Raw genomic sequence first — 26,150 nt, 5'->3', positions numbered from 1 at the left:
TTTTTTAAATTTCGTTTTAATAATTAAGTTGTTTAAGTTCCCTCAAATTATTTCTTTAAACAAATATTTTTTCATTCTTAAAGCTATTATTATTTTTGGTTTAAATTTTTTTTTTTTTGTTGCTTTGTCTTAAATTTTTTTTTTGTATTTTATTTTATGTTTATTTTTTTTTATTTTCGTTCCTTTGAAGGACATTCTCACTTCGACTTGTGGAAAGATGGCTTAGCTTATCCTTTTCTTGTCATGAAAACTCTCACACACACGCATTCACACATTGGGTATCCAGTTTATGTTTTTGTTGTTGTTGCACTGTTGACTGCCTCGTTGCAGGCAGATAAATGTAAATTATTATGTCGTAAATTTGTTGACTGCCATGTTTTGTGGCGCTCACACACACTCGACACATGGGCCCAAAACCCGAAAGACAGAAAGAAAAAAAAAAAACAAAACCCCAACAATACGGCCCGTCCGATGTCCTTGCGTCCCGCCGTCTCTCCGTCTCTCCATATTGCAAATTAAAACCTCGAAAATGCGTTAATAAAATGCCTTGATTGAGTCGCCGTTTGCATAATGCCAGATAAAAAATCAAAATAAATAAAAAGCGAAAATCTTGTGCATATAAGAAAATATTTTTGAGCCATGGGCGAACCGGATGCCTCCGAGAGATAGAGGCAGGCAGGCAGCCGCAGCCGCAGCAGCCAGGCAACATGTTGTTGATTTATTTGCGGCGGCACACGACCGACCAGACACGACAATGACATCTACGCATCGCTAGATGCAGAACAACGAGAGAATGCTATCCCGACAATGGAGATACCCGTGTGCCGGAGGTAGATACAGCTCTTAGAACAGATCGTCTGCGTGTCTTGTATAGATTTTGGAGGGAACTGGGAACATATTTTCTTCATTATTACTTTTTTTTATCAATTAATTCTTATTATTATTGCTCGGATGTGATCCCCTAAACGTAATAATTCTACATTCACATTTTTATTACATTTTTTGTTTCAAAGATTAATTTTTGTTGTTGTATTTATTATCTGTTTATTATTTTTTTCTTTTTCTATTATTTCTTTTAACTATTATTTGTCGAATTTTTTCTTTTATTTTTTTTTTGTAATTTTGTTTTTTATTTTTTATTTATTATTTTTTTAAATTTTTTCTTTATTTATTATTTTTTGAATTTTTTCTTTTATTTATTATTTTTAAATTTTTCCTTGTATTAATTTTTTTTAAAATTGAGTTTAATAATTTAGGTTTAAAAAAGTGTAATTATAAAATTTTGTTTTTAATAATTGATGTATGTTTATTATTTATTTCCGTTATTATTTTTACTGTATTTTTTTTTTAGAAATAATTTAATTAATTTTTTAATGACTATTTTTAACTGGTTTCTATTTTAAATTGATCTATACATTTTTTTTGAATTTTTGAATCTTATTTAATTTTTATATTATTTATTTTATACAAAAACTAATGCAGAACAGCCAAAGAAAGGCTCTAAAAAATTCTGAGGATTGTTTTTGTGTAAAAAAAATCATAGCTGAAACTTATTTGCACCTGCAATGAAGCTTTTCGGGAAGCCATATCTAGAATTAGAACCTTTTCTAACCACAAAACACAACATTCCCCAAATAGATACGTATATACCCTCTATGGCTGCCAGGTATTAAAAGTGCAAGTTTCAGCCACAGCCAAAGCCGCAGCCACACTTTGCAGCCCCAAAGAATACGTGGGCCAAAATGGCAACGAGGCGTTCCACAGAGAGTGAGAGAAAGATTGAAGCGTGCCACAGACGCCTCCATGTGGCATCCACTGCTGTTCTGTGTGGATGTTCCTTTTGGCGTGTGCCACCAAACGAAAGGTTTTTCTGTGCGAAGAACGCCCTTGAACTCGGCCTCAGAATTGGAATGCTTGTGGAATGACCGACATTTGGCAGATCTTTCATCCGGCTGCTGCTGCTGCTGCTGTTGCAGGTGGGTGGATGTGCCGGCTGGCCGGCGGGCCGGTCTCTCGTCTGACCAGCCTCTCTCGTTCTGTCGCTTGGTTGTGTGGGAAAAGCACAAACACAGCGCAGAGCAACCCCCGCAAAAACACAATCGCGAGACGACCAGACATTACGTCGACGTCGACATCCACATCCCCCAAAATCGTATCGTACGTACACTTGTCGATGCCAAGAGCACGCAGAATTTGTGGAGGAGGACCCGCCACCGAAACCCGAAGCCAGAGAGAACCGAACGGGAGACGGGGTCCCACGTGATGTGGTGTGTTGTGGTGTGTTGTGGTCGCCAGTCGCGTGCCACATTGTCCTACACATGTGTGCCACGCGGGAGCGGGGGGCGGGGGGCGGGAGGGGTCACTCAACTGAACTTGCTCCATAAAAACGTAACGTAACGAAACTGATCTCTCACCCACGATGGTGGTGGCAGAACCGAAGGCGTTTTGCCAATTTCGGACTCTCCACATGAAAAGTGGGTGCAAGATCAATTTTTGCTGTCTAGGCTCCGGGGGTGTGGGAACCGTACCGTATTGTACCGATCATCGTTTTAAATTATTGCACATAAATTTCACACACAAAGTAGTGTTTTTGGGGGACCCGCAACGCCACATGACACCCACCCAACATATTCGTCGTCGTCGTCGGACCTGCTCTGGTGATCGCCTTTAATTTAATTAGTTGCGCGTGTGGCAGCCTCTCGCGATGGGAATGGGCCTGGGCCTGGGTCTGGGCCTGGGCCTGGGAGAGATCTTCTTCATGTTTTTAGTGCATCGCTGCGGATCGCTTTGGATCGCTTCAGTGGGCAACGCCTTGTGTTATTTATGCCGTCGCCTTTCTTTATGGCTTCCCATATAAATTCTCATCGCGCTTGTCATCATTTTCTTCTCTCATTCGTGGGTTCTTTCGGGTTTCAGTTGATGCGTTAAGTGCACGCGGATTTTTGGTATTTATGTAGTTTATGGGCCGCTTTAGAATATAGTTTATACTCGTATATGGTTGGAGGAGGGTTATAGGAGGGGGTTCTCTATACGATTGAGTTGGAAAAGGGTAACTAGATGGTTTGGGTATCGATTGAGCAGGAAAAAGGGTTATTTCTATAAGAAATACCGCCAAATGGACAGAAAAGTATACCCAAAGTCTTGTGTTTTAGGATTGCCGTATCATATGGAGACTGATCATGTACTAAGGATACTATAGATCAATAATTACTGAGATCTTCTAGTCTTGAAACTATCCCTGATGTATTCCACATAGATGGAAATAGTTCTCTGGGTTAAATGTACGAATTTAGACCATAATTTGATTGAAAGATTGAGGGATAGTAGCAGAAATATAGAGATGGAGAGAGGAGCTATGCCTGGGATCTTGTTTTCTTCATTCTCTTGAGTAATCTCATAATCATTGATGTGCAGAATCTTTAAAATTTTTATGAGAAAGATATGCCCCTTGATAGATAAGGATGTCCTTTGAAAGTATTCTGATTCTAGAAGAATTATCATCTGAATATCTGTTAGATTATTCCTATATGAGTAAAAAGGTACACTTCTTTGAATGTTTTTCAAATGCTTTAAAATATGTATCTTATATCTTAACCAATTAATCTTCAATTGAACGGATCTTAAAATATTAAAATATTCCAGTTTACAATCTCAAATATTGCTCGCCATAAAAATCAATAATTTACAATGCTAAAGATAACTATTATCATAAATTTTCATATAAGAGGGAAATATCAATGGTTTTTTTTATCAGAAATAATCTTGATAAACATTAAAATATTTTATTGGGGTATTCTTTGCTTATCTACAAGAAAAAACCTCTTGTTTTTCTGATAACTGATCTGTGGACCAATTTTAGATTTCGATCGTTTTATTTATAGGAAAAACTTGATTACTCATTTAACGAATGTTTTTGAGACAAGTTATTCCCTAGAAAGTGTTCTGTTTGTGATTTATGGTTATAGAATTCATCGGGTGGTCAACCTTCGCCAATAACTGGATTCATTTCTTTTTTAATTGGTTCCCTCGATTGCTTTTATTGCTGTTCTTTCACTTATGACAGAGACAGGAAATACTTAGACTTAATGTACATAACTATATTTTGCCTTTACTCACGATGAATATAATTAAAAACGCATTGAAAACAAACACAAAAGCCAAAGCAAAGCCAGATCTGACAGCAGCAGCAGCAAACAGCATCGAACAGCCCACAGATCGCCATAGATCGATGGATCGACTCCCTTCGAAGCGGCTGTATTCGAGAGTGTTCGTCTGTCTATCTGTCTGTCTGTCTCTGTCCGAGTTGTTGTACTGCTCTCTCGCCCACCCAGTAAATGTCTTTTGCTGTAATAATTTATTATCACATTTACGTTGTTGCCAGCATCAGTCAGCAATTAATATGAAAAGTAAATGGTGGAGCAGAGCCACAGCCACAGCAACAGCAACAGAAAATAGACAAATTAAATGAATGAATCAACAGAGAGGCAAAAAGAAGAAAATAATAGAAAATCAAGTGCTACAGGAGATAATAGACATTGAGATACTCTGGTGTTTTGGGGAGTATTTGTATGAGAACTATATCTAATGAAGATTTTTCTCTATGTTCAGTGATGGAGAGAAGATAGACAGATCGCATTCTAAGAGCTTTAACATATATCTTGAGATCTTTATCTGTTTTAACTAATAGATAGATAGTCTCATTTATTAATCTATTGGTTGAGAGAAATTGATAGAAATAGCGAGGGAGGGACCGAATCAGACAGACTCAGCGCTTTGACCAAGGCTTTGACGAACGAAGAGGAAGCCGAGGAATAGGCAATGCTGCCACGGCCATAGGCGAATCACAGGAGAAAAGAGAATTGAAGTTCCAGTAACCCGACTGTTTTTATAGTCTTCGGTATAGTCTTCCCAACCCATTTTTTATTTTTATTAATTCATGTAATTATTTTTTTATTATTTTTTTTTACTGTTTTTTTTTTGTATTAAATTGCTTTATCTTATATATATTTCTTTATGTATGTTTATTTTATTTATAACTTCGCATTATTTATTTTTTATTTTTAGCTAATTTTTTTTCATTATTATTTTTTTGTTATTTTTATGTTTGTATTTAATTTATAACTTTGCATTATTTTTTTTCATTTTGTTTTCTGTTTTATTATTTTTTTTTTTATTAATATTTATAATTATTATTTTTTATTTATTCTTTTTATTTTTTTTTGTCTTAAAATTTATATATATGTTTTCTATAGTATTTTTTTTATAATATTTTTACTATATTATGTTTTTTTTTCATTTATATTATATTTCTATTTTTAGTTATTTTTATTTATCTACTATATAATTTTTTTTTTTATAAGTATATTTAATTTGCTTTGTTGTGTTATTTTATATATATTTTTTATTGTTTTACATTTTATATATTTTTTTTAAATTCATTTTTTTAATTTTAATTTGCTCTTTACATACAAATCAGCATCTTAAAACTTTTAGAAACCTGTTGCCTCCTCTAAGATCTATCCTTTCATATAAACCTTATACCGAAGGGTCACGTCCTCCTGTTCTAACATACCCCTCTATTCTCCTGTCACAGGGTACAAAAATCATCAATGAACACAAACCAAACAGCTGTAGATCCATCTTTCTATCTGTACCTCCATCTCCTTCGCTATCTATCTGTATCTTTTTGTGTTGGCGTGCCGAAAAACCGCAGAGAACCAGAAACAATCGACAAACGACTATCGGCAGCTTTTGACTAGCGGAAAGCAGCGTTTTGGCCGAATGCTGAAATCAAATTAGCCGCAACACACAGTCGTCGCACTCTGACTGTATCGCCCAGATAGTTGTCGCTGCCTGCCTGCCTGCTGCCTGCCACTTGTGTGGGTTGCCACTGCTGGTGTGTCCAGTGTCTGTGCGTAGGTCGCGGCAGCCAGCACCCTGTATGCCCGTCGCAGAATAATAAAATTTAACAATTTATTGCATTTGTTGCTTTAATTTGTTGTTGGCTCAAAACAGAAATAAAAACAACAAAATCTATATATTTTCATTCACAAAACGGCCGCCGTTGTATGCAAATTGATCGTTCCTGTCGTCCCGTCCCGTCTCGTTTCGTCTCTCCGATGTTGTTGTCTGTCGATGTTAACTTTATTTTTTGTTGTATCTGTATCTTTGTTGCTGTTGTATCTGCAGTTGCAGTAGCTGCTGCTGGTGCTGCTGCTTCTCCGCTGCCTGCTGCGGCGTCGACACACTTGGCAAGCGATGTTCGATGATTGCAACAGCAGCAGCAACAGTCGCAGATACAGATACGAAGCCGCCAAAATGAATGAATTGGTGATTGTGCCTTGGGCGAGGGCATGTTTCTTTTTTTGTTGTTTTTTTTAGTTTGTTTGGGGCCTGTGCCAAAGCCAAAGCCAGTGCCGCCTGCGTCTACGTGGCGGCTACGTGCTGGCATAAATTATATTATTAATACTCTATTTTATTAACAAAGTATGCAGAAAGATACATTTTTGTAAAGGGAGTTTTAGAAAAGATCCTCATCGTAACACAGAAGAGTGTGGATAAGTTTGCACTCCAAATTCACCTTAAAAGGTTTTAGTTTCTTTTTTCAACATTTTTTTTATTATTTGTTTATTATTTTACTGATATTATTATTGTAATAATGCATTTTTTCACAATGAACTGCAACTCAGTTCCAGGGAGTAATGCACAGCTGGCTGGATTTAATCAAGGGATATGTATAATGGCATATACTGTAAACTTTTTTATGAACATAAAATAATATTAACATTGGCACAAAAAAAATAAAATTAAAATAAAATATATATTAAATATAATATAAATAAAAAAAAAATAAAATGACTAAAAAAATATATATGTATGCATATATATGTATATAACAAAATAAATTTAAAAAATAAAATTTAAAAAAAAGAATAAAAAAAATATATACAAAATTAAAAAGAAAATAATATATATAAGAAAAAATAAAATGAATAATAAATATATTAAAAAAATAAAATGAATACTTAGAATTATTTTTTTTTATTTCTATTTTATAGATTTTTATTATTTTTTTTGGTTTTTTATTTTATTTTTTTTTTTAATTATTATTCAAAACTATTTTTCAAATATTATATTTTCATATAATTCTTCATATATAATTCAGATAAATTAAATTCAAAAATAAACATAAAAAAATCGCGGACCACTGCACTTAAATAAAAGGTATCCCCAGGTATCTTCTCATTGATCTGCTTCACTGCAGATACATTCTCCATCTCTTTCAGGCCCACGATCAGCCTGCGCTAAACAGAAGCTTCCACTAGATCTGTCTTAAGCGAAAATGACAACAACAACAACCTACATAACGGTACAAGTGAAACTAATTTTTATAGAAATTTTCTATTTGGAAGATTTTGTATTTTCCATTTAAGGGTATGCCCGCCATCGTTATCTTTTCTTTGCAATCAAATTTCTTATTCAGCTATTTTTTGCGGCAGTTTTTCTGCATTTGCATTCACAATTTTATTTATTTAAAGCATTAAACAAAGACACAGACATATGTTCCACGAGTGGCTAGTGGTTGTCGTTGTTGTTGCTGTTTTCGACTGGCGACATGCAACAAATGTTAGACATTCAATTTGTTGTTGACACTTCATTAGCAAACAAAAAGAAGAAAAAGAAGCAGCAGCAGCAGCAGAAGATACACATCAACAAAAACAACAACAACAAAAAACTGGGTTAAATGTTGCTAAAATTAAGCGAGGCACAACATGAGAAGAGGAGGAGGAGGTGGAGGAGGAGGACAGTGCAACCAGAAGCGACATGATATGGATAGATAGATAGATAGATGCATAGATACATCTCTCAAGCTTAACCAAATAAAAGCAATCGATGCGCGAGAGAGCCGTGAGTATTATGTTACCTTTCCCCGCCCCCATTCCCCCCCCCCCGAAACGAAACAGAGATTCAAAGATCGTTTGAGGCTAGGCACGGGGGGTTTTTTTTTATGAATGAATGTAGTAAAGGGCGCCCACGAAACCGCTCAATGATGAAATCATGAATGAAACGAAAACGAACACACAAAAACCTTAAGACCCCAGGTGCCAAAAAGGGCACGCGAGTCATAAAATGTGGGCAGCAAATGCAAATTGATGGCCATGGCTGATCGACCCTAAGAAATCGAAGACATCGGCTACGACAGCGGCTGCTGCACACCGGAACCGCATTAGCATGTCTCTCTAACCGAAAGACCGGAAAACTTTACTTCTTTTTTGGAAACAAATTAACTGTCAAATGCCTCGGCATTCATTTGGCTGCATTCACGTATTGAGAAATCTTGAATTTTGAATGAAAAAACTGAAAAGCTGAAAAGCACAGTGGGTAGGCGAGAGCTGAGAGCAGGGAGAACCGTTTTTCTTCGATCGGAACTATCATATTTCAGGCGTTTGTCAACGGCTGCCTATTGTCTCTACAAATCTGGAGATCTTGGGCAGCCATAAAGAGCAGCGCATTCACTAGAATGCATGTGAGAAAATTCCCATAAAAATCGTTAGGCCTCAAATCTAAAAGTATCTCTTTTGACCACTAAAGATATCTTGACCACTTGCGGGCACTAAAATCTCTTAGTGTCTTGGGCTTTTTCGTAATTAATTTGCACTTTGCTGGGGAAGTCGCAAAAAGTCTTATCCATGGAATGGGCCTATTTCCCACTACTCCTCCGCTTTTCCACTGCTGGTGCGGCTGCTGCTGCTGCTGCTGCCTCGGCCATTATAGTTTTATGACTTGCCGCACAGCTGCCACGGCACAGTAATACCAGATACAAGATACTAGTCGCCAGGCAGAAGCTAGAGATACTCTTAAAGCTAAAGATAAAGCTAAGATATATATTTTTTAGATGGAAAAAGCTATAGATACTATTAAAGATATATATTTTTACGTACATATTTTAGCTGGTAAGAGCTATAGATACTCTTAAAGATACATATTTCAGATGGTAAAAGCTATAGATACTATTAAAGATATATCTATAAGATGGTAAGAGCTGTAGATACTATTAAAAATATATCTATAAGATGGTTAGAGCTCTACATACTTTTAAAAATATATCTTTTAGACGCTAAAAGCTCTAGATACTCCTAAAGATATATCTTTTAGACGGTAAATGCTTAAGATACATCTAAAGATCATATTTTAGAGCGAAAAAGCTATAGATACTATTAAAGATTCATATTTTAGCTGGTAAGGGGTATAGATACTCTTAAAGAAACATATTTAAGATGGTATAAGCTATAGATACTCTTAAAGATGCATATTTAAGATGGTACAAGCTATAGATACTCTTAAAGATATATTTTTTAGATTGTAGAGACCATTGATACTCTGAAATATGTATCTTTTAGGTATTCTTCTTCAAGATTCATCTTTTAGATGTTAAAATCTATAGATGCTCTCAAAGATATATCTTTTAGATGGTGCCTACAAGATACAATCTTTCCTTATTCCTTTTTCAAGAAAGAACAGACTGTTGATCGTGTCACGCGTCATCCAGCAGTGCCCATCGATGCCCAACTCGAACCCTGCTGCATTTTCGGCACCACAAAACCCTGGCTGCAATCATTATACCCTCTCTCGTGAAGGTGCAACCAAACTGCTAACCACATCCCATGGTCAAAACTGGCTGACGTCATATGCAAGCTGGCGATGACATAAATTGCATTTGAATATTGGCCAACAGCACAGTGCAAAAATATTGTTAAACCGGCAACGGCAACAGCAACAGCAACAACAAAATAAGCATAACATGCTCCGATCCCGCTTGACTCTTGGCTCGACTTTTGAGTTGAGTTTTGAGCTTTTGGGGCTTTGGTTTTTTGCCGCCTGTCACGATGCCTGACAGCTCTGGGGCATTGATCGATTTTTATTTTCAATCGCTTTTCGATTGTCGTGTCGTGTCCGGTGCAGGGTGGCCAGAGGCCAGAGAGTAGAGGGTGTGGATAGATTTTGGCACTTGAAAAATGGTTCATATTTGAGGAAACTGGAGGGAGGGTTGTTTGCTTAGAGTGAACGGTTGGGGGATGCAGTTGTTGGAGAAAAGAGGGTCTATAGACGGTCTTGAAAGAGGGCTACAGAATGTTTCAAACACAGAATGTAAAAGGGACTGAAGTAAGGAGAGGAATATGGAGACGAAGGAGTAGAAATGGCAGTGAAGAATGAGCAGAAATGGGAGGTGTCTTATGGCCTCTGTGGGTGGACTCTTTATGGAACAAAAGATGGAAAATAAAATATAGAAAATGCAAAGAAAAATGTACTTTCATTTGAAACCAAACAACAGGAAAAATAATAGCTCTAGACCTCTGTTTGGAGGTGATAAAGAGACTTGTTTCCATTTGAATACTTTCATGTCATCCCAAAACACAGAATGATAATCGTTTACCAACGAAAATCTCTTCCAAAATCTAGTCTTTCCTTGGGACTTATCTTCATTTCCAGATTTAATCAAAGCTAAAGCAATTTGTTGTCTTATTTTCTAGCCCAGAATCCCCAGCCTGGCACCAAAAAAGTAGCTAATGAATGAGAAGCAGTAAAAGAACCACGACAAACACCACGGACTGCACAATATCCATCTGGCTGCAGTCGCAGCAGCTCCCAGCAGAGAGCCGCTTTTTTTTTTTTTTTTCTTTTTTAGTATCGAAGCGAAGTCGAAGCCAGCGCGTGGGTTGCTCCATTCATAACGACCCAACAAAATTTTCGCTGAATGAATTGCAGTTTTGTATCTTTCAGATACACACGCCACCACCAAATAACGGACCCAAAAAAAAAAACAAAAAACTGAAGAAGAAAGCCCCAACAACAAGTAGTGCAGCCAGAGAGGATTAGGGAGTGGCTGGCAGAGGGATAGGAGGGGCGACCAGCGGTAGCGGGTGCATTCAATACGCTGATTGGGAACCACAACAAGATACGAGACGAAAAGCCAACGATTTGGATACCCTTTGAGATACATTTTCATACGATTTTGAACAGATTTCTTTGGGATAGGAAGGCGGATTGGGAGGATGGGAATATCGTAGCATAAGAGTTGTTTTTCGCACGATTTTTACGTGGATTGGAAAGACTCCTGGAGGGTCCTCTCTCTATACCCGCCAAGCATCTCTTTAGGCCCATCATACCCTCTCTTAAAGGGTACACGAAAAAGAAAAACGTTAAAATAAAAACTCGTCGTCGTTGTTGTTGGCGATTTACATAAATCAGCTGCAAATTTGTTCCACTGTTCAAATGCAATGTCGCTGTGTCGCTCGTTGTGTGTGTGTGCGAGCGAGAGGTTCGAGGAAGTAGCCAACAGCTTCCACAGAGACAGAGACACACACACACAGAGAGAGATAGCAAGAGACAGATCTAAGAGCTCCAAAGTCCCCAAAAGCCTCAATGCGCGTGTCGCAGTGCTGGAAAAACTTGCTGCTTTTCGTGGCTTTACCTTCTTTTATTTTCATTTTACATTTAGGCTTCTCTCTTTTTTTTTGCGGGGGCTCTTGTTGCGCACAAAGTAAGTAGCTTTTGTTTGGCTAGAAAGATAGAGAGATAGTCTCTGAGGAGGCTCTCCTCGCCATACGCATAGGTGGATGGGATGGGAATCGGAGTCGGAACCAAAAATCTCCCCCTCTCGACGAAAGGCGACAACAAATGTGTGCTGATTGTGCTGGCACTAGATCTATCAAATATCGGCGAAAACTATGGAAAATCATTAAAGCCATTAACGAGAAAGCAATTGCACTGAAAGAATACTAGAAAATTAAAAGGAAAAACGGAAAAAAATAAAACCTATTAGAAACTATAAAAAAATATTTAAAAAATATTAAAAAATATAAAAATATAAAATAATAAAAATATAACTAAAAAAAAAGTAACAAAAAAGTATAACCAAAAATTTGTAGAAAAATATTTAAAAAAAATTTGTTTAATATTTAAAAATAAATGTTTAAAAAATATTTAAAAAAATCAAACAAAAATATAAGAAATATACATAAATATAAAAAAATACAATACAAAAATAAAAGAAAAAAAATATACAAAAATATAACGAAATTCTTTTAAAATATACAAAAATAAAAATAATATATACAAAGATAAAATAATATAGAAAAAATATATAAATTTTAAGAAATGTTAATTATAAGCAATCAAAGAAAAGCTGCCTTAAAAGTTAACTAACCTAAGGGAAAGGATACGAATTTCAGAAATCCTTTCCTAAGGGAATTTTTGTTATAGAAAAATTGCTTTATTTCTGCAAAATATGTTTTTTGTAATAGGAAAATAAAAAGATAATTGATTTAAAAAAATAATATATAAAATATTTAATTCCAAATAATCTCTAAACTCCCTCTACGATCCCCATATGCCAGATATATACATTGAAAGGTCTCCATGGTAGGACTTCTACTCTTCTAGGACTCATTATACACTCTACTTCTTGCATTTGTCTCAGTGTACTCTAGAATAGTGATCCCACCCTCTCACTAATTAGCCGTCCTGTCTGATTTTCGTTTGGGCCACAAATTGTCGCATCTTTCAACATTTGACAGACACTTTTCTCTGCCTCTCTCTTACGGGGCTTTGTGCTAACGATATGTGTCGTCTTTCCAAGGCATCAGTTGGCACCAATTGTTGGCCGGGGCTCCTCTCCCCGCTCACCGCTTCCTCTTTCAAAACGGAGGTGCTAAGGGGTTGCTGTTGAACGCATAAATCTTTTTGGCCACCACCAGAGGAAAAAGACTTTTCCTTGTATTTTGTTTTTGGGTGTTTTCCGAACCGTGGCAATCTGTGCTGTGGGGGCATGCTTGAGCTCATTAGAAAATATGCGCGTAATTTGTGAGGTTTCGGTTTTTTGAAAGGCTATTTTTGATTTGTCTGCTTTTTTGTATGCTCCTCCTATTTTTTGTTTTTTTTTTCCCCATTGAAATGTGTCAAGTGGCATGCCTCTCAGAAATGCACAGAGAGAGGGAGAGAGAGAGCACTTGAAATTGCTGGCTACCACCAATCCAATCGAATGGAATCTTGGAATCGAATCTCTTGGACAAATCTTTCATTCACGAAAAACAACAGAAAACAGAAACAGCGGCTCTAAAAAAGGCAAAACCATTGAGAGTGAGTGGGCATCAAGGCGCGCGCGCGCTCCATCTCGCCCACAACTAGTGGGTATCCCATAGATACATTTAGAAGAGCAATAACATAAAACTTGAAAATCACGCAAACAACAACAATCATAAAAGATATAGCGACACAAGACAACAGGCAAAACGGGCAAACAGAACAATAAAGCAACATAACAAAAACTTGATGTAAATTATTTTTTCGGCTACCATATTTAGTTGGAAATCTTGTGATCTGTATGATCTCTGAATGATCTCTCATGGTGTGGTGATGACGATGATGATGATGATGCTGTGGCTGCCCCTGTTTATGACTGAAGTACCCTTGGATGCGAGTGTACAAGAGTTAGGGCATCAGAGGTACACCAAAATGGGAATGATGGATGGGTTGGGGGTCAGATTTTGTTTGGTATTCAAGGAAACAACAGTTGCACATATATTTTCTATGAATTAGTTATATTTTATAGACAAAAATCGAATATTTTTAATCGAAAGAACGAAAAACACGTGACTCTATATGAAGATACCCAAAATTAACTAGTTCCGATGTAAGATTTGTCTGTTTTCAGATTTAAAGTTGCTTTGTACTGAAAAAAACGAGAAACACATGGCTCGATAAGAAAGATACTCAAAATAAACTAGCTCCCATTTTGGTTCTATCAATTCTTCTGTTTTAAAATTAAGTGGTACTGAAAAAAAACAAAGCTCAGGTGTCTGGAAACCAAGAAACCCAAAATGAACTAGTTCCAATTTTAGTTCTATCAGTTCTTCTGCTTTAAAATTAAGTGGTACTGAAAAAAAAATAAAGTTCACGTGGCTGGAAACCAAGAAACCCAAATGGAACTAGTTCCGACTTCAGTTCTGTAATATTAAAAATACTTTTTGCGCTTCAAGAATCCCTAAAGGCATAATTCTACTAAAATTTGCAGAAATATCCCCAAAATTAGAATAGAATTAGTTCCAATTCCAGTTCACCGAACTAGTTCCACTAGAAAATTCCGAAATAAATGCAGAAAGTGATTTCCCAGCATACCTAGAACTAGAACTAGCTCAAATTTGGTTCACTGAACTAGTTCCATTGGAAATTCTTAGCCAACTAGGGGGACTATCAGCATAGATTCAATTCAAGGGCATTCCCTAGTCGTTTTCCCCCAAAACCAACCGAAACTTTCCTTCAAACAAACTGTTGTATCTAAGCCATCTTTAGAGGCAACCCACGAGTGGTAATGGTGGATGGTAATGGCCGCTAACCACCCAAATCATCATACAGCAGCGGCAGCGGCAGCAGTGGCAGGCAGGCACCACTAGAGAGGCACCGCGGCTGTTGTGTTGAGGAGTTGACTGACATTTCGCTTCAAAATGTCAGATGGCCTGGAACTTGCTACAGCCAACCAGTCCGGGGGTCTGGGGGTCTGTGGGTCTCGGGTCTCGGGTCTCCTTGTGGCATGACAGTTCAAATGTACAAGACACGGACCACGACGGACTCGCGTTGAGACCATTTTGTGTGCCATATTTGGGGCGCCCCAAACAGTATGCGGTGTCTCATGAAGTGCCTCAAGATTTTGAAGATTTTTATTTGGTGCTGCAACACACATTTGAAGCCTACCTCCCCTTTCCTTTTTTTTTTTTGGAGGATGAGATGGGAGAGTGGAACCGTACCGTTTGTTAGACGTTGTTAACCGGAAACCCCCAGCGACAGCCTATAATTTGCAAATTTAATTTGCAACACACGCCAACATGTGACCCCAAAACGGCAAAATGTTATAAATAATGTGCAGTTGCAGTTGCAAGCAGCAGCAGCGGCAGCAGCAGCAGCAGATCGTAGGTGTCCAGTGGCTTACCTTAAACTAGAAATGTTTTGCGGCTCTAGCGACTCCAGCGGCTTATGAATGGATCGGAGTGGAGCGACTCCGACTGCGACTGCGACTCATGAATGAAATCAACTCTGGGGCTTGGTCGCGCTCTTGCTCTTGGTCTGTCCCCTCCCTTCCCCCCTTGTGCACTGTCTATCTGTCTGCCTCATGTTCGATTGCTTTGGCGTAGCAATTTTTTATGCAAATGAATAACGCGTTTCTGCGGTTTTTCAACGAAAATTCAACGAATTTCATTTGAACTCCTAGAGCATACAGTTTTTTTTTGGTTTTTGCTTTATTTAAATGATTGTGGTTTTTCGTTTTGTTTTTGCGTGGGCTCTGCCACCAAGTTCCACCACCAAAAAAAAGACTGCGGACGGACGGCGCCAACAGGTTGACCCCCCGGATGTGTGGGCGAGTGGTAGAACCTCTAAAAGCGACACAAATGCAGAAAATAGCCAAATCATTGGTTCATTCATGAGGAATATGGCAAGCAAAGGAACTAGGTATGTGCAGATGATGCAAAAAGAACCTATGATTTGTGGCGCTAGTTGATTATTATTGTTTGGGAGGAAATGAAGAAGAAAGCGTGCTATGAAAATTGTATTTAAATAATGGATAATGTCTCAAATAAGTCCTTAAATTGAAGCAGATTCTGTATAACGAAAGATGGCCTTCAAATAGCAACGGAAAAAAAGGTTTGCCAAGCAAAATGTGTTCATAGATTGAGGGATGGATCGATGGTTAGATAGATAGATCGATAGATAGATAGATGGATAGATAGATGGATAGACAGATGGATAGATGGATGGATGGATACATGGATGGATAGATGGATGGATAGATGGATGGATAGATAGATGGATAGATGGATGGATGGCAGATAGTATTACCAGATTATAAAACTGCCTTTCCGACTCTACAAACTTCTATGATTGAAACTTTTTGGGCAAAAGAAGTCTTCCTCGAAGTCCTCCTAAAAATCCTACCATTCTTTACCTTCAAAAAAGATATATAGAACCCTAAATGGTCTAGATAGACCCCTAAACATATATACTTTATTATTTATACATAAAATATAATAAAATACCATCAATTGGTTATCGAATGACTTCCTCAACTACCACTTCTAACCGCAATCAAAAGTACTCCGCTCGGACAGGCCTTCCTCTGAGCTCTGCCTCTATTTATAGCGCCATGATCTCGTCGCTGCCAACTTTATTTTGAAAGTTGTCGATACACAAATTATAACTTAACCACAAATGCAAAACCACAGACAAACAGCCCACATGCTGGCTGCCCCTTCGCTCATTTACGATTTCGATACGATTTGATTAGGCCGGGCCCGAGGCGCAGACTTGGCGCCAAAGACCATGCAGGTGACAATAATAATCAGGTTGACCTATACGTAACCATTTGTGGCACACTTTATCGACCCACACAAGCCACAAGCCAAGAGAGCGAATTATGCTAATAATACCCGTTAAATGGTGGATCAGGGTTTTAGAAATTGAAGACATTGCAATTCATCAGCTGCATTGTGCCACCAACAAAGCCTGCCCCGGGAGCAGTCTTTATCTCTCTCTCTCTCTCTCTGTCTCTCTGGCGGACTGTCCAAGTTTAGGCCACATGTAAATGGCAATTAAGTTGCCGTCGTCGTCGTCGTGAACTTGTGAACCATTCCCCCAAGCACAGGCATCATCATCATCATCAGCAACAGCAGCAGAAGCAGCAGCTGCTTGGGAGATCTAGGAGGAAGTTCAGTTCCCATTTCCATGTCTGAATGGTTCCTGCAATTAATCGCAGCTCAAGTGGCTCACTGATTGCAATTAATCTTCATTAAGGCTACTGCCCAGCCCTGCCCAGCTCTGCCCTGCCCTGCCCCTTTGTCCGACTGTCCAACTTCTTCTGGGTGGATATGTCCTTTGACATAGGTCTTTTAACTATACGTTTTTCCGTTTTTCCCTTCGTTTTGGGGCTTATCCTTACAAACCAATTTGGTGATCGTGAGGTGTTGTTGTCGCTCAGCAGCAGCAGCCGCCGCAGCAAACATCGACAACGACGGCAACGACTGAAACGACTGAAACGACGACGGGCCAGGTGACCGCACAGCAATCACCTTAATTAAACATTAGGCAAGCCTCGCTGAGTGCCAGGCTTCTGGAGATTGTGTGTGTTTGCTGTTTGCTGTTGGCTTGGCTTGGCTTTCCGTTCGATTCGATTCGATTCGACTATGGGCCTCTGTATTGCTCTGTACTCTGCTCTGTGCTGTGTGCTCTGCTGTGGTGTAGTGTGGTGTGGTCCATGTCAACGATTTCCGTTGCACAAGGTAACAAAAGGTTGTGCCAGCACAGTGGTTCCAGAAAGCGGGGAAATTGTTGAGTTATGACTTTCTGCCTTCCAATTGGTACAACGATCCTTGTGGTATTATTCTACGCTCTTTAGTCATACTCCTGCTATTATTTTCATGAGGTTTTGCTAGTATTTTTTTATTTTTTATGGTATTTTTTTGTATTTCTGGAACGTTTTTAAAGAATTTTTCAGAATTGTATACCTATATTCATTTTATTTATCTAATGAGTTATTTAAAAAAATACGATTTTTCTCGTATTTTCTGGTATTTTTCGGTATTTTAAAACTAGTTTTGCTTCTATATGTATGGTATTTTTTCTGGGAATCTCTGTAATTTTTATATTTGATTGTTTTATTATCTTGTGTGGTATTTGTCTAGTATTTTTAGGGCATTTTTCGGTATGATATTTTTCTATTATTTTTTATTTCCTTTCCCGGATATTTTTCGTAGTATTTTTAGGTATTTAATCTATTATTTGTCTTATTTTTGAATGGTATATTACTAGTATTATTACTGGCATTTATTTTTAAGCTTTTCGGTTATATTAAGTATTTAATCTTGTTTCCCGTTATATTTCTATAATTTTTCTTGTGACTTTTAAATATTTTTTTTTTTGGTATTTTTCGTTATATTTTTGTCTGATATTTTTCAAATGCCGGTTTTCTGGTATTTGTTGTAGGATTTGTTAGGTATTTATTATATTCATTTTCTGATATTTTGCTTGTATTTTTCTGGTATTTATTCTCAAAATTTTCGCGTATTTTTAGTATTTGTTTTCGCTTTTCCCAATAAGAATCTGGTATTTTTCTGGTGTCTTTTCAGTATTTTTTGTGGATTTTTCTCTAGTATTTTGCTGGTATTTTTATAGTATTTTTCTGGTATTTTTCTAGCATAATTTCTGCAAGCTAATGTTGGACTTCCCTTCCGTAAACCATTGCCACTGTGCTCCCCACTGAGTGTTCGCACTCCGAGAGCCTGGATCGCGTTGCCTTAATTTTCTAGCAGTTTTTCTTGACTGTTTGGCTTTCATTCCGTACCCGTTCGCCTCGGAACCCCGGATCCCTGGATCGTGTTTTGCTGTTGTCGGCGGTGTCAGGCGTCGCCTCTCGTTGACAAATGCTGAAAGCCTTTGTGTGTGTCGCGCCCCGTCTCCGTTTTTGTGATTTTTCATTGGAAAACGTGGAACGATCACCCAGGTTGATTTGATGACAAAGAAGGAGCAGGAGGAAAAACGGCAAACGGGCAACGGGCAAAAAAAAAAAATAAACTGAAATAAAATAAACGGGTCACGTTATTAATTGGTGAACCCTTGCCAAGAGATTTATGAATATTGATTGCAAGTGAAGTGCAACCAGAAGTGGCAGCGGCAAGCAGTACCTACTGCCACCAGAAGCGCGGCAGCTGCATTTGGCCCTGGCCTCCTCATAGGAGTGCTGCTGCCGTTGCTGCAGTTCTCTGAGAGATTGAGTCAGCTTCCTGTCGATTAGGGTCACTCAGCTGTGTGGCAATGCGAATGCGAATGCGAATGCTTCGACTCCCTGCATCTGCCCCGCCCCGTGTCCCTCTGTCGGTCAGTCGGGGTCATTTCCTGGCTAATTAGTTGCCATGAGAGATTTGCTTTTTTTTTTGCTCTCTGCATCTCCATTCAGCAATTAAGCGCCGTCGCGTATTTATGATATTAATTAATTAAGACAATTTGTGTGTCGTGTATCGCCATGTGGGAAATGCGAGCTCTGCAATGGATTTTTATTCTTTAATTTTACTATGGAAATCAGAATAAGAGACGATTGTATTTCAAGGAGAACGTTCTAAAGAATGAAAGCGGAGCCTATGATTTTGATTTGGAATTGATTAAAGCTGATTTAGGGGTTTATAGGGCTTATGTTTGATTAAAGTTGAGTAAGGCATGATTTAAAAAACAAATATATTTGGAAAATACATATAAAGAGGTTTTAAGTGACAAGAACTTTGGTAAATAAGATTTTCCTTACTTTTCTAAGGCCATTTCTCTCAATAAATATATGAAAGATGTTTAGGGAATATATTCTTGCAGATCTTTTTAGGCCCGAAAAATGTAGTTTACCAATTTTAGAATATGTATTTATTTTCAGGTATTTATCCTATTATTTTTCTGGTATTTATTGTATTATTATTCTCATATTTTTCCAGTATTTTTCTCAGATTAGTCTAGTATTTATTATATAATTAGTATGGTATTCCAAAATATTTCAGGTATTTTTATTATTATTTTTATATTATTTATCGATATTTTTCTCATATTTGTCTAGTATTTTTTCTGGTATTTATTTTATAATTTGTATGGCATCCTATTGTTTTTCAGGTTTTATTCTATTATTTTTCTCATATTTATTGTATTATTTTTCTCATATTTATCTAGTAATTTTCCTTTTATTTATTCCATAATTTGTATGCTATCCTATTATTTTTCTGGTAGTATTATTATTCTCATATTTACATATGTAGTATTTTCTTTAGCTTGTATGTTTTTTTCAAACTTTATAATATTTACTTTAATATTTTTTTGAAGTTTTTATAGAATTTTTATGGAATATGTTTAGTATTTTTATATTTTTATGGAATTTGTATAGCACTGTTTTATAGTATTTTTCTGGAATTTTTATTGGATTTTTTTAGGCATTATTGTAGTATTTTTCTGGAATTTGTATAGTATCTTAAAAAAACATCAATGATGGACCTTTTTTAATTTTAGCCATAGAAAAAAAATGGCTTTAACCGAAAAATAGATAATTTAAATACAAAAATCTTCTATATATCATAAAATCTCAACCAGAAATGACATTTACACACTTGAGAGGCAACATTTTAATTGAATTTTGAGGCGGAAATAGCACCGTTAGGCCTCGATCGAAACCACAAGCTATATAATTTAATTTATACGCATTTATACGCCCCACCCGCACTCGCTGCACCTCCTCCCATATCCCTTTACCGACGTGTTCGAACGCCGATGCCAACATTGACACAGTTTGGGTGGTCTTGGCGGCGTCTCGAACTTAATTTTCAGTTTTTGGCAACAACCGCAAGAAAGAAGAGCGAAACCGAAACCAAAAACCGTACCGAACCCGAACTCACGTCGGAATCTGAGGCGAGTAATCGATGAGACGTGCGGGCACACACCTGTTGCAGCAGCAGAGAAAGGGCGCAGCAGTGGCAAGTGCCGGACGATGCACTGCATCATTTGCAGCAGAAAAATTTCAATTTCAGGCTTTTGGCAACATTTCAAAAGAGCGACTGACACAGACTGCCTGGACGGAACGGACTTGTCTGTCGTCTGTATTTGAAACAGTCGTCGGGCGCCAGGCAGCAGTGCATTTGAAGGCGCCATCGAAAAATTGCCAAGCGAACGGCATTAAAGTGCGCGAAATATGTTATTATACACTTCCAAAAATTGGGGTACTATAAGCTGGAGGGAGAGGTTTGTTTTTGAAAGAAGGATCTTTAGATTTTAGGGTTTTTGCTATCGGATATATGGCAGGGAATATTCTGTATTTTATGTCTTAGGGTATCTACTGTTTCGCTAGCAGAGATACCCTTTTTTGGGGCTGTCTTGTTTTATTTCCATTTTATTTATTGAGCCATTAGATCGAGAGGGTAGCTTTATGGTAAGGCCTGTGTGCTGTGTGGAGGCAGAGGTTTTTTCCTTTTGGCTGTCAGCTCATTCACAGATTAATTTTGGCAATTTATAGCCGACGAGATAGTTTTTGAGTAACTGCAACATGGAGTGCGCGGAGTCTGTGAATTATGTAATGAGAGTGGGGCAGAGGCGAGTGGAAGCCCCCCAGACAGACGCCCCAAACTAGTGTCACAGATACCCTGGGAAAATCGCAAGTAAATTATGAATAAATGCCAGCGAAATGCAAGAGAAATCAGTCCTAAAGGTGGGCCAGGTGAAGGATGAATAGTGGACTCACCTGTGCCATTGCTGCCAAACCAAAGGGCCACTAGGTCCTCGCTTGGCGGCGTATGATGATGATATGGATTGCCGTACAAATATGGATTGGGATAATCAAGCAGGACACGACGCGTGCCAGGCGATGAGGATTCGGCTAAGAGAATGAAACGAGGATCACAAGTGCGAGAGTGGGAGATACCAAGATGACAAAGGGAGAAGCTCAAGGCACTTACCTTGGGCTATGTGGGCCGCGTATTCCGTGGCCTTTTGTAGATTGATGCGTGGTCGTGGCTTTGCCACAATTTGTTGCTGCTGCTGCTGTTCTGTTGGCGTGGGATTCGGGGGATTTTGATTTGCTGCTGCCGCTGCGGCGGCCGCCGACGAGTCCAAGAGCAGTTGTTGCACCTGCAATATGTCCACGTACTCGTCCAATTCTACCGAGTGCTGGGGCTCAGTGGGTCCCGAGTCGCCCTTTGCCAGCCCCGGGGGATGATGCTGTTGCAGATATGCCGGGCCGATGGTGGCCGTGGCTCCACCTCCACTCGGGCCCGGGGGTTGATGGTAGTAGCCAAAGGCCGGACTGCAGGCCGTGGGCGCAGCTGCAACTGCAGCGCCCTGCTGCACGGCAATGGGCGGTGGTGCCGGTGGGGCGGCAAACTGTAGAGGATTACGGCTCAGACCCAGCAAAGGGGTTGTGGGCGTATTGAGAGAATCCTGCTGGGAGCTGGAGGGCGGCACTAAGCTGAGACCTTGACCATTCAATCCGAAGGACGTTCCTGCTGCTGCTCCTGTGGCTGGTGGCGAGGGTGTGCCGCCATGTGTGGTGGCCGATGACGATGTCGCTACAGGCGGATGTTCGCCCACCGATGCTGTACCTGGATGCTGCTGACTGCCTATCAATTCATTCTGTCGCCGCATTGTCAGCAACATTTTTGTGTTTGAACAGAACGCTGAACGTTAACCGGAACGAAAACAAAACAAAATTGTTCAAAAATAATAAAGAAAAACACAAGTTCTTGGACAGAAACTCCATTTGATTGGTTTGATTCACTTTTCTAAAGAATTCGTTGGGTATTTCAATATTTTGTCGGCTCTTTAAGATCTCTTTGTTGTTTTTCAATTTTGCTTACTTTTGGCAGGTACGTTTATGTTTTAATCACTTGAGTTTTAATCTTTTGTTGCACTTTTTCACTTTTTGATTGGGTTTTTTCTTCAATAATTTTGTTGGTTTTTTTCTTGGAATTTTTCCTTTTAATTTTACGTTTTAATTTTTGCACTTTTGGTCACTTTAAAATTTGTATTTTTCGATTTCCTTAAAGTTATTTGATTGATTTTTAATTTTGAATCAAATCAGTCTTTATGGCTTGAAATGATTGTTCTTTTTGATTGATTTGTCGATTGATTAACATCTAAAAAAAAAAAAGAAAGAAAGAAATTTATTAGAAATATTCATTTAATTTTTAAAATTCACATTTGTATGTTATATTTATTTATAAAAAAACCTTAGGAATAATACTATATTTCCGAACATTCCCCCATTTTTACCCATTTTTTGGTTTACCTATTTCTTAAATTCCCCCAAAACAGGATTGAAAGAATTTTTTAGAATTATTAATTGAATTTCAAAATTTTCGATTTATTTTTTATTTGTATTAAAAAAAAGGAATAGAGTACTATATTTTTTGCTCCCATTTTAATTTTTTTTTTTTGTTTAAATATTTCCTACATTTTTTTATTAGATTTCCCCCAGAATAAGATTGAAAGAAATTTATTAGAAATATTAATTGAATTTTAAAAGGTTCGATTTACTTATTATTTTTAATTAAACCAATAAATCTTAGGAATTATATTATATTTTTTTTTGCGCATATTCTCCCATTTTTACCTTTTCTTTGGTTTCAAAATTTTTTAAATTTTTTACTTTATTTTTCTTTTACGGAAACTCAGTTTTTTTCACCTTTGCTTCCGCCTTAATTTATTTCTTAATATTCGAACACGAAAAACATTTATAAAATGCCTTTTATATTGATGACAACAATAAAACCACACTACAGTAAAATTGACACTACAGTAAAACCTTCACTACAGCAGATAAAAAGACACATCAAGACACTGAGAGTTTTCTTTCGAATAAAATCTACATCAAAAATACACGCTTACATATATGTATGGGGGTATTTAAAAAGTATTTAAATATTTTTGTATTACATATTTAAATATTTTCATTTAATTGCAAAAACATTTAGCACAAAAAATATGCCATAAATCTATAGAAAATTTCTCAAAATGATTCCTAGTTTTCTTTCACAATCGTTTTGCCGGCGGCAATTAATTTTCGATTTTTTTTCACTTTTCTTTTGTGTTGATAATTATCTAGCACTTTTTCTTTCTGTTTTGTCACATTTTTCTTTTAATTTGGGGTTTTTTTGGTTTGGAATAATTTTTTAAATTTTAAAAAATGTTGTTTTAATTTTTTGTACGCGCGCGAAAATTTTGTTTTGTTGATTGTTTTGTGTGATTTTTGTGTTGGCCAAAATATTGCGAGACAAGCCGTTGAGCCGTCAATGCGCTACTGGCGCGAGCGGTGAAAATCGAAAATGAAAATGGGAAAACTCGGGCATCGGTAAAAACACAAAACAACAACAACAACAAAAAAGCAGAAGAAAACATGATGAAAACAGCGGCAAATCGGCTGCGCCGCTGCTGTACTTGTGCGTCGGCGTCGATGGCAGCAGCAGCATCGGAGGCGTCGGAAATGTGTCGGAAAATGCCTGTGGAAATTGTATTTAGCTTTTGCCGAACTCTCTGTCGGTGTCTGTCGCTGCCACCGCCGCTGCCACTGCCGCTGCCTGCGTATAACTGTTGATTCTTTGCATGGGATTGCTCTCGCTCTCACTCTCTGTCTTTCTCTCTGTGGCTGTGTGGGTGGAAAACCAGCATTTCCGATTCCGTTGGCAGAGCACAACAATTGTGGGTGAGAGAGAGAGAGAGAGAGAGAGAGAGAGAGAGTGTGAGATGGAAAACTACGTAATAGTTGGGAATATCCTTATCTATCAGATAAGGCATTAGCTTTCACTCTCAGAACGAAAGAAAGCAAGCAACGACCACCGATAGGCGTCAATGGGTCGTATGCGTAATTTATGATTAATCATACGCCTCAATGTACGCCTGGAAATGTTTCCTAATGAAGTTTATATGTTGCAATCCCCCACTTGATATTTAATACAATGACTGACATTTTGGGCCGCGAAATTTCCCTGAAATCCCGAAAGGCACTTGCCTGCTGACTTTTCTGAAAAGTTAACTAAACAACGAACAGAGGAATATGCAAAGCATCGCCTAAAAACCGCCCACAGAAGCATCAACAAATGGCAATTAGAGTGTTGCACACACTCACTCTCTCTCCCTAGTTATGCTCTCTCTCGCGCTCTGTTTTCCCGGAATGGTATGACATTTAAAGGTTAGAGGTTGAGCATCAATCAAAAAGAGCAGCCAGCTAAATGCTACCGGAGAAAGGGCGAAGGTAGTTCTTGAGGCGAAGGATGCGAGGGTTTTAATACGCTTAAAGATTAGGGGCACTTAAGAGGGGCTTAAGATATCATGGAAAGAATTATTAAGAAATAGAGTGGACTTTTGTTTACTTTTTCTTGGACAGATATTAATATTATTATTAAAATTAGGCACAACAAATTAATTAAATAGAGTTCTAGCGTCGTGGGGTTCGAATTTGTTCAACAGGTACATGCTAAGTCACACTGGAAGGGAGAGTGTGATAATTCAAAAAATTCTATACTTTTTTAGGCAAGAAAGTTGTAAGATTTAGGGGAATTCTTAAGGCCACTGCCTCTAAATTCTCTAATATTCCAGATATTTCAGAATATTCCTTGAGAGGAATCCCTCTAGAACAAACCCCCTTTAAAAACCAATATACCCTCTCTTTGGAGCCACTAAATATCACCCAAAACATTAACATCAATAATAATAATACTCGTAATAATGAAAGGAAACCGAAATAAAGTGAGACGTGAGACCTCGACAGAGATGAGGACATGGACTGGCAGGTGGTCAGCAAATCAAAGAACAAGTAAGGACATTTTCGGGGCTCTTTAGGCCATTCAGTTTATCAAAAAACCCCACTCCCCTCCATAAACTTGTTGCTTGTTTTTCGGTTTTCGGGTGCCTTTAAACGAAGCACAACTTTTTGTGTTGTTTTCAACTTCCAATTTTCTAGTGGAACGAGTGCGGGGGCGTGTAAGAAAACGCTCTCGACTACGATGCTAATAGATGCGATTAAACGCCCCCACATTGTCAGGGCTGCCATTGACTGAAGCGTTGCTAGCAGCAGGAGACAAGGAGGCGAACAGGGCGGCCCGGGAGCAGCGGCAGCCACAGCGCTAGGAAGCAAATATGCCACAGTGGTGCATAGGAGATTTCTAGGGGAATTTAATGGGGGTTTTTTTTTGTGTCTGGGAATATGTACTTTTGGGAAAGTCCTTCTGACTTAATATCTGAATTATTTCAGCTTTTAGTTATTTATATATTGATGGAACATCTAAGAAAATTCAATAAAAAAAACCCTTAAAAGTCTCGAAGAGGGTTTTATTGATCGCATTGATTTTTTAACATAAGCCTGGAACCACTTTAGGACTTTTAAACCTCTTTTAAGTCATTCTTTTTACCAAAAATCTCTAACTTTTTACATAATAAAACTATTTTATTTATTATTATTATTATTTATATATTTTTTATTTAGATATATATAGTATTATTATTTTGTAAGGCTCTTTTTGGCCTAAAATGGGTTTTCATGTGTTTTTAAATGAATACAAAATTCCAATAATCCCACTTCTTTTAAGTCATTTTTT

General features: G+C 37.8%; 1 protein-coding gene across 2 annotated transcripts in view; it reads right to left on the bottom strand.

Annotated features, from left to right (window-relative positions):
• LOC6594087 (putative mediator of RNA polymerase II transcription subunit 12) overlaps positions 1 to 22,222 on the bottom strand; it is a 54,065-nt gene extending 31,843 nt beyond the window's left edge. Inside the window, exon 1 of one of the 2 annotated variants that reach the window (XM_026994553.1) lies at positions 21,519 to 22,222. In XM_026994553.1, coding sequence (XP_026850354.1) covers positions 21,519 to 22,215 — 697 coding nt within the window. In that variant the 5' untranslated portion in view covers positions 22,216 to 22,222. The remainder of the gene's footprint in view (positions 1 to 21,518) is intronic. The other variant, XM_026994554.1, reaches the window with a different exon arrangement.
• Between the last annotated feature and the right edge of the window lie 3,928 nt (positions 22,223 to 26,150).

The sequence above is a fragment of the Drosophila persimilis genome, unplaced genomic scaffold (assembly GCF_003286085.1).
Source record: "Drosophila persimilis strain 14011-0111.01,24,50 unplaced genomic scaffold, DperRS2 tig00003933-arrow-pilon, whole genome shotgun sequence".
Taxonomy (NCBI): domain Eukaryota; kingdom Metazoa; phylum Arthropoda; class Insecta; order Diptera; family Drosophilidae; genus Drosophila; species Drosophila persimilis.
This window is presented reverse-complemented; position numbering and strand designations above follow the sequence as displayed.